A 14,265-nucleotide genomic window follows, 5' to 3' on the forward strand; every position below is an offset into this window, starting at 1 on the left:
GATGCCCAGACACGATGAAACTGTGGGCCTGTACCTCCTGCTAACTATCACCTGCTAAGTAATTTCCCACTGAAATCATGGGAGTTGAGGCTACTTCGCTTCTTGCAGCATAGGGGTCCTCTGTTATTAAACCCACATTCTACCTGACTTGGAATACCCATGTAAAGAAACACAGTTTGGCAAGGCCCTTGGTTTAACATTGGTCTAAGACCTCAATGGGTATCATTCTCTTCTGCTGTATACGGCCCTCCCAAAAGATCTACATAGTTTATAGACCCTAAGGCCTTAAATACCTATTCAACCCAAACCTGCCTTCATTTTTAGTAGTTGAAGTAGTGCTTTGATATAGTTAGCTCTTGGAGACTACAGTAGCACAGTTAATTTTTCTCTCATGCACCAGTTGCCTCTATGGTGAAATTGACATACGCTGTACATATCAGTTTTTCGCAGCTTGAAACCCAGTTAATCAAAATGCTCATTTATCTCATCTTAAGGCAGAAAAATTGATTATTTCAAAAAACAAAAATACTGAAAGCTAAATCCTGCAAACCTTTATCCTGTCAGGTCTCCGATTAACTTCACTTGGAAATTTGCCTGAGAAAAGAAAGCAAGATTAGGCCCTTCGGTGATTTACGAGTAAAGGTTCCAAATATTACATTGAGAATATTTTTGTATTAAATTAAGATGAGATGTTTTCTTCACTGATTATGACATTGTAATATGTATTATATTTTCCCCACTGGCATAAAATAGACCCAAGATGATATTTCTGATTTTGCAGCGTTATATAACAGAAGAATATAAGATATTTCTGTTAGAGTAATTCAGTGTGGTAGTTCTGTACTGCATCTTCTGCATTTGTCCTTTCTCAGCCTATTTCTGCACTGGTAATTCATTTATTTTTAATATTTAAGAAGTCAGAAAGAAAGAAAGGCAAAACAGATTTTTGTGTTTTTAAAATAATTTCTAAAATATTCAGTTTCAAACCCCAATATTTAAAATATTGATTTGGATTTTTTTCTGCTAATTCCTGGGGCTTTTTAGCTATAGAGTAGTAATATATAACAAGGCACACTTGGTTTCAGAGTACATTAATGCATATACGAAAAGCCCCACATCAGTTTTGCTAGCTACATAAGTGGGAAGTCAATGATTTAATATTCAAAGTTCACAATACATTATTTTCAAACAATACTTAAAATGCCAATAACCCGCTGTATTTTGAGTTGTTGCATCTAGCATTTTGTTTGCCTCCTACTGGCTTTTTTCCTGGTATTGTTCATGTGGATATATATTGTGCTCAAGGCTACAATGAGGTGAAGGCTTTTCCTTTTGAGTACAATAAGTAACAGCTTTTCTTTTTCTGTGTTTGTATAAAAATATTGTGGGTATCTATGAGACAGTTTTAAAAGATATAAGCTTCAGCACAACATGGAAGCAGGTGAAGAATTAGTCTCTTAATTGTTATTTTTTAGAGCAAAGAAAGAATTATGCACGGGACAGTGTCAGCAGCATCTCCGAAACTTCACAGTATCATGTGGAGGTAAGACAGAGATTTCCAATTGGAAAAATAACAAATGCCCTGACATGTTTTTTTTAGGATAAAATGCAAGGTCTATTTTACTCTTTCTAGTACATTTCTGCATAATATGTAATGGTTTGTTTTCTCCCCCCCCCCCCCCCCAGCAGTGTACATAGATTTGAAGACATATACATCATCTAAAATGTTTTGCCAGGCAAATGTCACTTTTAGTATAATATACATTTGATTATGTCTTGGATCCTGCAGCTAGACCAAAATGGGCTACAATTGTGTCAGATTTTATGAGAAAAGCAGGATTGCCTGCAGTTACTATTTGGCAGGGGGAAGGGATGTATCTATGCAAAATCTAGGTGCCTCAGGAAGTGATGCTGATAATTTAATAGGTGATGCACTTTTCTCCTTGAGCTTGTTGCCTTCTAGTCCTCAGGCACAGTGTTGAGATGCTCTGTGTTACTGAAGCTCCATGTTGGATGATATGGAAAATGGAGGCTTTGATAAAATATCATCATCATCAGAGAGCTCAGACTCTCTTCACAACAGCAGGGGTCTTAACTTCAGGGCTGGCTACAGTCTGTTATGGTTAATTACGTTCTGCCTACCAAATTCCCCTTACTTTGCAATGCAGAGTTTATCTCTTGCTTCCTGCCCTAAACTGCTGAGCAGAATTACCTTATATTGATGTCATGATCTACCCCAGGAGTAAATCCATTTAAATTTTGCAGGGAAGCAAGTCCTGGATGCTCATATATTGTTAGTACAGTACTTTGTGATCCTTTGTCATATAAGACCATTTAAAATATAAGATGACATATTACAGCCTTATTCTGATACGACAGTAGACATTCTGTTGTGTAACCAAGCAGCACTGTTGTGGGACTAAATTAGGTCCTGCCAATGCCATAAATTCACAGTTCCTCATTGTTCAGCTTTAAATTCAGTACCTGTGTAAGTTGTTGTTACATGTTTGATGGTTCTCAGCAGCATCTTGCATTCTATTGCTCAGATCCCCTTCACAATCTGCTGGCAAGGAAATACTTATGTTGCTTTTGACTCCGTATGGTTTTGGCTACTTTAGAAATTAAAGTTAGGTGTTGGTACTGTATTGGCATAAAAGATTTCTGCATGTATTTGGAATGCAAGCGTTGCCATGTGAACAATGAGTATAATCTCATTACTAAATTTTATTTTACCTTTTGAGTTGTTTAAATTCCCTTTCATTTCTGTGTTAATATTATTTGGTCATATGCAGCAGCCACATCCACTGTCTTGGTTACACAGTTAATAGGTATACCATTTTGTGTATTTGATGCAAACACACTGAAGAATTTTTTAAAAATTAAAATGATGTAAAAGATATGCAGTCTTATTCATATTAATAAATAATTGAGACTGAGTTAAAGTTTGAGCTCTTGGGTAAAAATGTAAAACTGGATCTGTTATGGTTTATGGGCAGCCTTGCATTGTTGACACGTTAGAAAATAAACGTAGCAAAATCATAACAGCAAGGAAATTGGATGGATCCGGAGCAATGGCAGCAAGATCGTATTTCATCTGCAGGCCACTGGTTAAAAATAAAATACATGCCAGGCTGGTAGTGAACAAAAGTACTACCATATAATATTTATTTTGTAGTCTATATGAAATGAGTGGCCCGTCTATCTAGAAGGTGTATCTCTGAGAAACAAATGAACACCACATCATTGCTATTAGTATGCTAGCTGTCAGCTTTAACAGAAATATGAGGACCTCCCAGGTCAGGGTTGAGGCAAATTAACAGAGTCTAGGTCAGCTTTCTGTAGCCTGTGTTTCGCTTTCCAGAGGTGCCAGGCTGCTACTTGTCATGCATGGTAAATTCATGTTTCGAGAGTGTTTTTTTTTTTTTTTTTTTAATCCTGATTGTGATGCCTGATAAATGTCAAAATATCCAAGGTAGCTTAACTACTCACACAATGATAGAGGATGATAAATTGTAGGTTATAGTCGTCAGTTGATTTTATTTAAGTGACAGTATGGAATAAAAAATCCTAGCTTATCAATGGAGTGTGTCATGAATAAAGGCACTCTTTTTTTAAATGCATGGCTTGTCATCCTGTTTCACTATAGTGTAACTACTGCCGACATTTGGTTTTGGAAAATGACTTTTAATGTGTGTGCATCTTTTTACGCATGTATCGATCATCAGCACTTGACCACTTTTGTTTTGGACCGGAAAGAGGCTATGATAACAGTAGATGATGGAATAAGAAAGCTGAAGTTGCTGGATGCCAAGGGCAAAGTGTGGACTCAAGATATGATTCTTCAAGTGGATGACAAAGCTGTCAGTCTGGTGGACTTAGAATCAAAGGTAGGTCTCTGTAAATGGCATTCTCATTTTCAGGAAGGAAGAAGGGAATCAGCAGGAAAAAAGAGTGTCTGAAGGTTTTTTATATTATTTTAATTATGGCTTTATTATTTTCATTGTTTGGGTGAAACTGCAGCAGCATTTCAGAGATCAAGACTGAATTTTTGGTAACCAGACATGTAAGATTTTTTTTTTCCCCTGCAGAATGAACTGGAGAATTTTCCTTTGAGCACAGTTCAACATTGCCAAGCTGTGATGAACACGTGCAATTATGATTCTATTCTTGCACTAGTTTGCAAAGAACCAGCCCAAAACAAGCCAGATCTTCATCTTTTCCAATGTGATGAGGTTAAGGTAAGGCAATAATAGGGACCCATTGCAGATTGCTTGAATTTTGTAATTTTGTGAATTGACAGTAAGGGGGAAAATCAATGATACCACCTCACAAAATGTACTTTGTTCATTTCTTGTGTCATTTGTACTTCAGCATTAATATATTGACAATACTAAGTTTTCTTAGTATGATAATAAAAATACTATAGTATATTCATTAAGGGTAATGATATCTCAGATATTTGAAACCTTAGTAGAATGCACACCCATATAAATCTTTCCTAGAGAGAGCATTTTGGGAGGGTAAGGTTCAAGGCTTAGCTATTAAATTAGGCTCATAGATCACTGAGGTTTGTGTGTATATGTTAGTAGTAATCACTGATACTGTCTCTTAAGAAGATGGTGTAAAATAGCTCAAGAGAGATAATTACAAATTCGTAGAAGCTGATGAGAAATATCTGTTCTTACTGCTTTTTTCCTTTCCATCTATTCCTTTCTTGTTGAGCAGTTAAATCTCTTCTACCCACGTGTATTCTCTCTCCCTATGCAGGACATCAGATTATTTGTGCTAAGGCAGACTTATAGTCACCAGAAGGTGCTGGCGTCATTTATGTTGACCAGAGGCTTGGAAGCAAGCAAATAGACTAATATTGGTTTGTGCTCTATTAGAAAACTAGAGCAGGAGAGGGGGGAATATTACTAGGTAAAATCCTCAAAACCAAGAGAAAGAGAGATCTTGTTTGCAGCTTCCAGTTAAGATAAGCCAGCAATATTTTAGAGTAAATAAAATTGTTAAAAGTACTTGACTTTATTTCTGGGATTGTACATTTTGGCATGTGCGGTAATATAATTTGTACTGCTGCTTCAAATTCTAATGGGTAATTTCATGGAACTTCTAAATTTTCTTTCATAGTAGTTATAGTCACCCTATTGTATCCTTATTTTTTTAATAACAGTAATCACATGGTAGGGTTTCTTCAAATAAACATTTGTGAAGATGACTGGGTTAATTGTGTGGCTGGTGGCATGCTGACAGATCTACTTGGTTTTTGCTGCATCTCCACTAGGGGGTCTCTGCCAGCATAGCTAGGCAAAGGCTCTGTAGTGCAGACAAACTCTGAGATTATATACATTTGGTTTTCAGTTAGTGGCAAAGTTCATACTGAAGGAAGTTCCCTGCCCATCTCATTTTTTCCCTAACCTTTTCATTGCAATGCCTATGGGTGTGTCTACACTGCAGTGTAAGCCCAGGGTTCAAACTCAGGGTCAAGCCTAACCCCCCTTTCACCTACACACAGCACGATAACCCAGGGCTCGGATCCAGGGTCCCAGGATCCTGTTAGGGTGGTGGGTCCCCCACTGGACTTATACTTGGGGAGTTTGCAAAAAGTATTTGACAATCCTGTGGGCCAACTTTCTTTGTCCTTTGGACAACCAAGTTCAGTGGACAGTCAAGTTTTCACATGCTACACTACGGACAAGGGGCTAGAGTGGCCACATTTTGGATGGGTACTAGGAATTCTGGGATATGGGCGGTTGGACTCAGGCCCACAGAAGTCAGTGTAGATGCTGGAGCTGCCCCAGGTTGGGACCCCGGTTCAACCATTCCTTTTCTTATCTTTAGTGCTGTTGCTATTTGTTGATTGATGAGCAATGCCTTTCACTAACATGCTTGAGAAAACTTAACATAATGCTATCAGAGTAGCAGCCGTGTTAGTCTGTATCCGCAAAAAGAAAAGGAGGACTTGTGGCACCTTAGAGACTATCCAGTTTATTTGAGCGTAAGCTTTCATGAGCTACAGCTTGCATCCGATGAAGTGAGCTGTAGCTCACGAAAGCTTATGCTCAAATAAATTGGTTAGTCTCTAAGGTACCACAAGTCCTCCTTTTCTTTTTGCATAATACTATCATCATCTAGGAAAGAAGAAATCATTTGCTCTGGCAATAATTATTGACTTGAAATAATTACAACTGTTCAGACACATTTCAGCTTAAATGAGACATACATCAGAAAGCCAAGTTGGGTGAGGTAATATCTTTTATTAGACCCACTTCTGTTGGTGAAAGAGAACAAGCTTCTGAACTGCACAGAGTCCTTCAGCTCTATCCTTTCACCAGCAGAAGTTGCTGCAATAGAAGATATTACCTCACCCACCATGTCTCCCTAATATCCTAGGACCAACATGGCTACAACAACACTGCAAACATACGCACCAGAGCACAGTTTGATATCCGAACACTGATATCTGTATCCGCATCCAGACAATAGTGTGTGTGTGTCTTTCTAACTGTATTGAAAATAGAGTTGAAAGAAAATTCTTCAGATACGTATGTTCCTGGACCTAAAAACAAGCAGGTGGATATTTTTAATCCTATCTATTTAGCCTAGTTAACAACTCAAGTGTTTGGCAGCCAGGTAACATCTGTTTCTGTCCCTGCAGGCTAGCTTTATTCATGAAGATATTGAAAGTGCAATCAGCGACAGCAAAGCGGGGAAACAAAAGAAGAGGCTTGACACGCTCAGGTAAAAAACTTCCAGGTAGTATCAGGAACAGTCTAGTAGAAAGTAATTTAAAATCACCCTTTCTTTTTCTCCCCCATTCTCCTCTTTCCAACTCTACTATTCTTTACTATTTTGTGGTAATCTTCTGGAGAGTATACACCCACCATCAGGGACAACAGCTTGATTTATTTCTCTCTCTCACTGTCTAAATTTACAGCTTCTGTTCTTAACTCTCTCCTACTCCAGTGGTATACATAACTGTGTTCAGTTGGGAGAATGTGGCCACTTCCTCTAGCGGGTGAGAACAGCTTTTATGTGTTAAGGATGGGGGAGTGGAGTGCATTGAATTCAGAGACGATTAATGTCTGATGTTCCTAAAACCTCATGCTTCAAGTGGTCACCTTCTGGGTTCAGGACAGGTTCTCCCCCCCCCCCCCAAATGTATTCTGGGTTTTCTTTGGTTGGTTGTTTCTTTTCTCTGAATCCTCAGAGATGGCCACAGCTGGAGATGGCACCCTGGATGGGGTGGGTTGGTGCTGTGAGGAGGTACCAAGCATAGTCTCTTTCAGGTGCTTTCCTGGCTGATTCTTGCTCACACACTCAAGGGTCGAACTAATTGCCATATATGGGGCCAGGAGGGAGTTTTCTCCCCAGGTCAGATTGGCAGTGGCCTTGAGGGCGTGATGGAGGGTGAGGTACACCTTCTTCTGCAGGATGGTATGCAGGTTGCTTGCCAGGATCATGTGGGTGAATCTCACTTAATCTGTTTCCTGGCATTGTGGGGGCCTCAGGCACTGGTGCACTTCTGTCCCTCCCATTCTCTAGTCTCTGCTGAGCTGTAATACTTTGGTCTAATTCTGGGGGTTAGTTTTAGTGCGCAGGTGCTATGTGCTGGTGGTGGCCTGTGATATACAGGAGGTCAGACTAGATGTTTTGCTGGCCTTAAACTCTGATTAATACAGAAGTGAGGTATCATGGGGATTCAGAAATAATAGAGGAGGTTTTCAAAGGCATGAATGAGAGTTAATGGGAGTTTGGCACCTATTTGCCCTTTGTGCCTTTGAAAATCTCTCCCAGTAATGCTTAGCTTATATAAAATTTTTCATCTGTAGCTCTCAAAACACCATACAAAGATAATTATGTATTAATTTCACATTGTACAGATGGGGAAAATGGAGACAAGTTAATGATCTGGTAAAGGGAGTAAGCAGCATGTGTTCATGGAGTTCACATATAATAACACAGGCTTTGATCTTTCAAACACTCACGCACATGCTTAATTTTACTCATGGGCTTAAAGTTAAATTGCTGCATTTCTGTGTGGAAGACCATGGCTTAAATTAGGAGCAGTTTCCAACAGGTATGAGGACAAGGTAGTAATACCAAAAGGACCTGGAAACATTAGAAACAATGCAGAAAATTAAAATAGCGAGATTTAGTTTGGGAAAGTGCAAGTCAATGCATCTCGGAAAAATTATCTGAAATGCAATGTTGTGTGGTAGAACCCAGGAAGCGGTAATGCTGCAAAGGCCGACAGTGTATGGCAGATTAGAGTTTGCCATGCATTATGGCGTCATGTGCAGGCATGAAGTCACAGAGAAAGAAGATAATAGTCCCTCTGTATATGCCACAATCATGACTACTCCAGAAATACTGCATTCAGGCCTGCTCCACACTTAAAACATATGCCACCACAACTATGTCGTCTAGAAAAAAATCACACCCCTTAGCCAACATACTTGTGCTGGCAGAACCCCCAGTGTAGGCATCACTATAAGGTAGAAGAGTGCTTCTGTCAGTGTAGCTGATGTTGTCTGGGGAAGCGGTGGTGTTATGCAGGCAGAAAACCTCCTTCTGTTGGCTTACGCTGCAGCAGCCGCACTAGGGGGCTATCCCAGCGTAGCCATGCCAGAGCAATATGGACATAGCCTCAGTCTGGATACCAAATTATCCCAAAGATATTGAGAAATTGGAGGAAGTATGGAGAACAACAAAAAGAATGACTGGAGGAACTAACTTTGGAGGGAAGATTTAATGTGTAATTATTAATCTAGAGACAAATAAAACGGGACACATATTTACCAATATTTGAAGGGTGTGAATAGGAGGAATGATATAGAATTCAGGGGGCGGGGGAGAAATAGGGTTAATATGGTGGGGGCAGAGGAGAAACCTGTTTGACAATAAGGTCTCTCAGGCTGCTGAATAGTGTGCCAAGGAAAATGACGGAAAGCCCTATTGCTTGTGGTATTTAAAACTGTATGGGATAAAATGCTAGAAAATGTACTGTAGGGGACAATCCTGCATTTGTAGTGAGCAGAGTCAGACTAAATGTTGATAGGGGTTCCCCCCCCCACCTCCAAATTCAGTCATTAAGTTTAATTAGTTCAGCTTTAAGAAATAGGTGGTTGACAGCCCCTCTTAGGAAATCAACGGCTTGATAATGAATTTGTGGTGCTCCCTCTTGTCAGCTTACTTCTAATGAAGACTCCAGGCTACCCCACTCTACATGTGATGGCCTGACTCCTAATATGTCCCAGTCACTAAATTCATCTCTGCTATCTAATTATATAGCCTGGTTGAACATTCTTTTGTAGAAAGGATTTAATGGATAATTATACTCTATCAGGCTTTTTCATATGACCAAAGGATAGTTTTCTTGGTATCCTTGTGCATGTTTCTCATATGTACTGAGTTAGCAATGCTTAATATTCATAGAAAGAGTTTATCACAGAGCAGTCTTTCAAGTATGCTCAATTTACTTACAAATGACAGACCTGAGTACTGCTAACTTTTTACGTCTGACAAAGAGTGACATGTCACGTATCTGAGATTTCCTTCTATGCTCACTTGTCTTTTCCAGTAGCACATAAGAAGGGAGAGAATTTTTTCCCCAAGCTTCATCTCTGGTTTGTTATATTTCTTTAGGATGATTTCCAAAGCTGACAGCTCTATTCCTCCACCTCCGAAAGCGCCCGCTCCTGTTCCCCCAGGTACTGTCACACAGGTGGATGTCAGAAGCCGAGTGGCAGCCTGGTCTGCTTGGGCAGCTGAACAAGGAGACTGTGAGTACTGCTGGGAATTGACGGTGTTGGTAATTGACTGATTGGCAATGTTCTGGGCAGTATGTTTGCATGTTGCCAACAAATAAAAAGAATAATTACAAACAGAAGCTCCATGAAGATTATGGTAATTGGGGCTAAAAATAGAAAAGACCAATTGAATCATCTGCTCCATTCCCAATGGGGCAGATCAGGGCTATTCTCTATTGTATACCTTCTACTGTTTTGTTCACTCTAGTTTTAAATGCCCCAAGCTGCCACTTCCCTAGAGAGACAATTTGATGGTCTAGTAGATTTGGCTGTCGGAGTCCGAGCTGTCTCATTCATCCCAATTTTTCCTTTTCTGAATTTGTGTCAAGTATCAGAGGGATAGCCTTGTTAGTTTGTATCCACGAAAACAACGAGGAGTCCGATGGCACCTTAAAGACTAAGGGCTTGTCTACGCTACTGCACGGGGTCGGTCTAAGATATGCAACTTCAGCTACATGAATAGCGTAGCTGAAGTCGACGTACTTAGATCTACTCACTGCAGTGTCTTCACTGCAGTAAGTCGACAGCTGACATTCTCCTGTCGACTCCGCTTGCGCTCCTCGTTCTGGTGGAGTACCTAAATCAACAGGAGAGTGCTCAGCGGTCGATTTATCGCAGTCTATACTAGACGCGATAAATGACAGCCCCCTCCCTGCCCCCCCGCCCCCGCTGGATCTATCCCTGCCCACCGATCCGGTGGGTAGTGTAGATAAGCCCTAACAGTCTTTAGTCTTTAAGGTGCCACTGGACTCCTCGTTGTTTTTTTTTTTAATTTGTTTGTTTACTCCATTTCTGTGATATTGAAAAACCCAGAATTGAGCATGATATTCTAGGCTCTGTCCGTGAAAGTTAACTGAAGTCAGGCTGCTGCATGGCCCTGCTGATGTGCATAATACTTACTACACAGCATAGCTCCAGTAACTTCAGTGATGTTGTGCTCAGTAATAAGGAATTTGCAAGATCAAACCCTTGGGTGGTAAATTTCTCAGGGCAACAACCTGGCTTGTTTTTTTTTTTTTATTTCTCAGCTAATCACTATGATAAAAAGCTGATTAAGATGTTGGACTCCACTTCTCTTCATTTTTAAGCAAATGGTGTGGCTAAATTGGCTGGTCATCTTTACAAGTCGAAACAAAAGTGTGTAACAGGACTGTAGAAAAATGAAAAATATGAATGATTCATATCTTCTGTGCAGGGCTTCAGATTTTTGACTGTAATGGAAAAACCTGCTTTCTCTCAGAAAAAAATTGAAACTATTGCTAATTTGGAAATAATGCAACTACTTTCAGTAGAATAGAATATGTTTAAAGAATAATTTTGGGTACATTGAGTTTTTGGCGTTTTTACTTTTAATGGTTTCTTATTCAAATAAAAAAAGCAAAAGAATCCATTATTCATGAAGGTTTTTATCCCATTTTTTGTTTGTTGAATGAAAGTATTCGTTAACAGAGTGTACAACTGTGCAGCACAAAGCACTTTAAAATGTCCACAGAAGGCAATAATGGTCAGAACATTTTTACATACCACCACACAGCATTATGTGCTACATCAAGCAAAGGCTAATTTGTTCTTTTGTTTGAATTTCTCTTCGTTTAAAAGTGTTTGTGGTGGTGTTTTTTGTAACGTGGACTCTTACTGAATTGTGTTCCTGACAATTATATAATTTTTTTTCTATTTGTGCGGATATTTTCTAAATTGTTGTAACTGAAACCTCCCACAGTTAAGTAGATTCAAGTGCTGTAGCCTTTAATAAAACTTATTTTTAAAAATGCAAACTTAGAATGGTTCCCTGTAACATTAAGATTTGCTGTTTTCAAAGAAGAATCACTCATTGATTCTGCTCTTCTGTACTTGTGCACTACTATCTTATCACTTCATTTCCCTCCTCTCAGCCAGCCTCTTTTGCCTGATTTGTCAGTTTCACACAACTGTCCCCATGCCTTTTTTTCCATTTTGTCCTTTTCATATGGAATGCCCTCCTTGAATTGATGCTTGAGATCACATCCCTTATCCCCATCCTCCTTCTCCTCAAGACCTACTTCTGCTGCGATTGTTATCCAAAAACAGTGAATTAAGAGTGACTAAATGAGGATAATCAACACTTTTATCCACTTATAATTAGTCAATTGTATATCTTGTCTGCAATCCTCCACTTTGTCATTTGACTTAGGTCCCAATTCTACACACATGAGTAACCTAATTTGTGACGGTATTCGGTTGACTTCAGTGGTCCTACTCAGATGTGTAAAGCTAAACACGTGTTTAATTGTTTGTGGGATCAGGCCTTGAGATGGTAAATTCCTCAGGGCAGAGGCTGAGTTGGGTATGTTATGTGTTTGTACAATGCCTACTACAATGGGGCTTTGTTCTGAACTGGCCCCTTGAGATACTAATGCAATATACATTAATAATAATTATGAGCCTTTGAGTTGATTATCTCTCACTCAATTGCAACTTGAGCCTGTTTTATTCTGTTTAAAAGCAATATTTTGAGGTGTTTCCTGTTGTGTTCAGTAAAAACAAAATTAAAGCCCCAGCTATTACAGTGGTGGACACTTCAGAAATGGGAACAAAATATTGACACTGGATTTAAAAAAAAAAAAAAAAAAAAAAGCCCAAAGAAACAAACAAACACCTTAAACAGGTCACGGTTTTTTTGCATTTTCTACAAATACAAGATAAATCTGCCCACAGAGATTCTTCATCTCTCCGTGCCATTTTTGAATTGTAAAGTTTTTTTGTTTTTTTTAAGACATAAGTTCGAGTGCAGTACAGTGGTTTCAGGTAGATCATGTTTTAAATCAGGTATTAAAATGCTTCGTCAAGGGAAACATTAGCATACTTCTCATTTGTCCCTCATTTTTATGAATATCACTTGTCTTAATTGCAAAGTTAACTATGCTCCATGCAAATTTGATGTCCCCTCCCTTTTTAGCGTTGCAGATGATTTACATAGAAAGAAGGATTCATGAAATCAAGTTGTAGAAAGAGTTATTTTACACCAAAGGAAGGAATCTCACAGCATTTTAAGTTGCTTGCATAATTTCCCCCCTCCCCCCTTTGTTGTGGGGTTTTTATTGCACATGGTGTGTTCTACTTTTGGGCGCCAGCAGGTTGAGGGGTATAAACATTGTAGTCTTCCTTGCACTCCTAGCGCAGTGATTCCATATGTAAGATTAGTGTATATGTGGAGCTTTGGCTCTTAGATTCTGATATCCTTTACTGTGTACGTCTCGTCTCTCCTCCCCGCCCCCTGTAGTTGAAAAACCCAGACAGTTCCATGAGCACGAAGAAACAGCTGAGATGATGGCAGCCAGGATTGACAGAGATGTTGTAAGTTAAGATATATGTGTGTGTGCAGTGTGTTGTTCAGTATTCTTGAAATGTTGGACGGTTGCTTCAAGAACAGGAAGAGTCTTTTTCACAGGCAAAACACAGTTCCGGGTGAGAGTTTGCCAGTCACGCCAAACTGTGTGATAGACTTATAAAGGGCTCAAAAAAAGACGGAAATAAGACCATCAAGATCAGATTCAGTTCTGTCCTGTGGAGAACTTGAGCTGTAGGTCTGAGATGTGAGTGCACTAAGACCTTGATTCTGGATAGCACTTCGGCATGTGCTTAAATCCCTTTTAAATCAATGTACCGTAAACACATGCTTAAAGTTAAGCATACTGACATGTTATTCACTGAATAAGGATGGACCTAAGCAAGCGCTTGAGGTTTCCTGAACTGGGGCATGTACTTTCCCCCACTTGGTCCCTTCTCCTCCTGTGATACTCTTATGCATTGAAAAGAATTTTTTGCATTCATGGAAGAATGTCACATCTACTGGAAACTGCAACCCTGCATTTCAGCAAGTAATTGTTTTAATACTTTGTTTTACCAGAGAATATGAAATTACAGCTGTTAGAAAATGGCATCACAGGGAAAATTATGTTTTAACAAAATTTCTGCATTTGCTGCGTGGGAGAAACATAGTGTGTGACTCCAAGCTAATTAAATTTAAAATTTAATAGTCTCAATACTTACTTTTGAAAGCTTTTAATGATCACAACTATTGAAAATAGAGCAAAATGTGAGCTTGAGAAATTTGTAAATGTCAGACATATGATGAATCTGCATAGGCAGTGCTTCCTGGAATTAATGGTGAACATAGGAGACTGCTGCTAGGATGCTGTAAATTACAACAAAGTGATTAAATGACTAGCTGTGCCACAGATTAGACAGAGACATTAATGTTGTTCATCTCTTCTGCAGCAAATTCTGAACCATATTTTGGATGACATTGAATATTTTGTTACCAAACTTCAAAAAGCCGCTGAAGCATTTGCTGAACTTTCAAAGAGAAAGAAAACCAAGAAGAATAAAAAGAAAGGACCTGGGGGTAAGAGTTGTTTTCCCTCCCAGCCCCCAGGTCTTTTTATTGCCTTGTTCTTTAAAAGTCATTCATGTA

The 14,265-nt window shown here is 39.2% G+C and overlaps 1 protein-coding gene across 21 annotated transcripts in view; it reads left to right on the forward strand.

Annotated features, from left to right (window-relative positions):
* Positions 1–14,265, forward strand: part of EPS8 (epidermal growth factor receptor pathway substrate 8) — a 201,755-nt gene that overhangs the window by 137,658 nt on the left and 49,832 nt on the right. For all 21 annotated transcript variants that reach the window (XM_043539352.1, XM_043539386.1, XM_043539365.1 and 18 more), the window contains 7 exons: positions 1,476–1,543; positions 3,726–3,887; positions 4,089–4,238; positions 6,659–6,741; positions 9,649–9,785; positions 13,072–13,145; positions 14,070–14,196. In XM_043539352.1, the coding sequence (XP_043395287.1) occupies positions 1,476–1,543; positions 3,726–3,887; positions 4,089–4,238; positions 6,659–6,741; positions 9,649–9,785; positions 13,072–13,145; positions 14,070–14,196 (801 nt within the window). The remainder of the gene's footprint in view (positions 1–1,475; positions 1,544–3,725; positions 3,888–4,088; positions 4,239–6,658; positions 6,742–9,648; positions 9,786–13,071; positions 13,146–14,069; positions 14,197–14,265) is intronic.

The sequence above is a fragment of the Chelonia mydas genome, chromosome 1 (genome assembly GCF_015237465.2).
Source record: "Chelonia mydas isolate rCheMyd1 chromosome 1, rCheMyd1.pri.v2, whole genome shotgun sequence".
Lineage (NCBI taxonomy): Eukaryota > Metazoa > Chordata > Testudines > Cheloniidae > Chelonia > Chelonia mydas.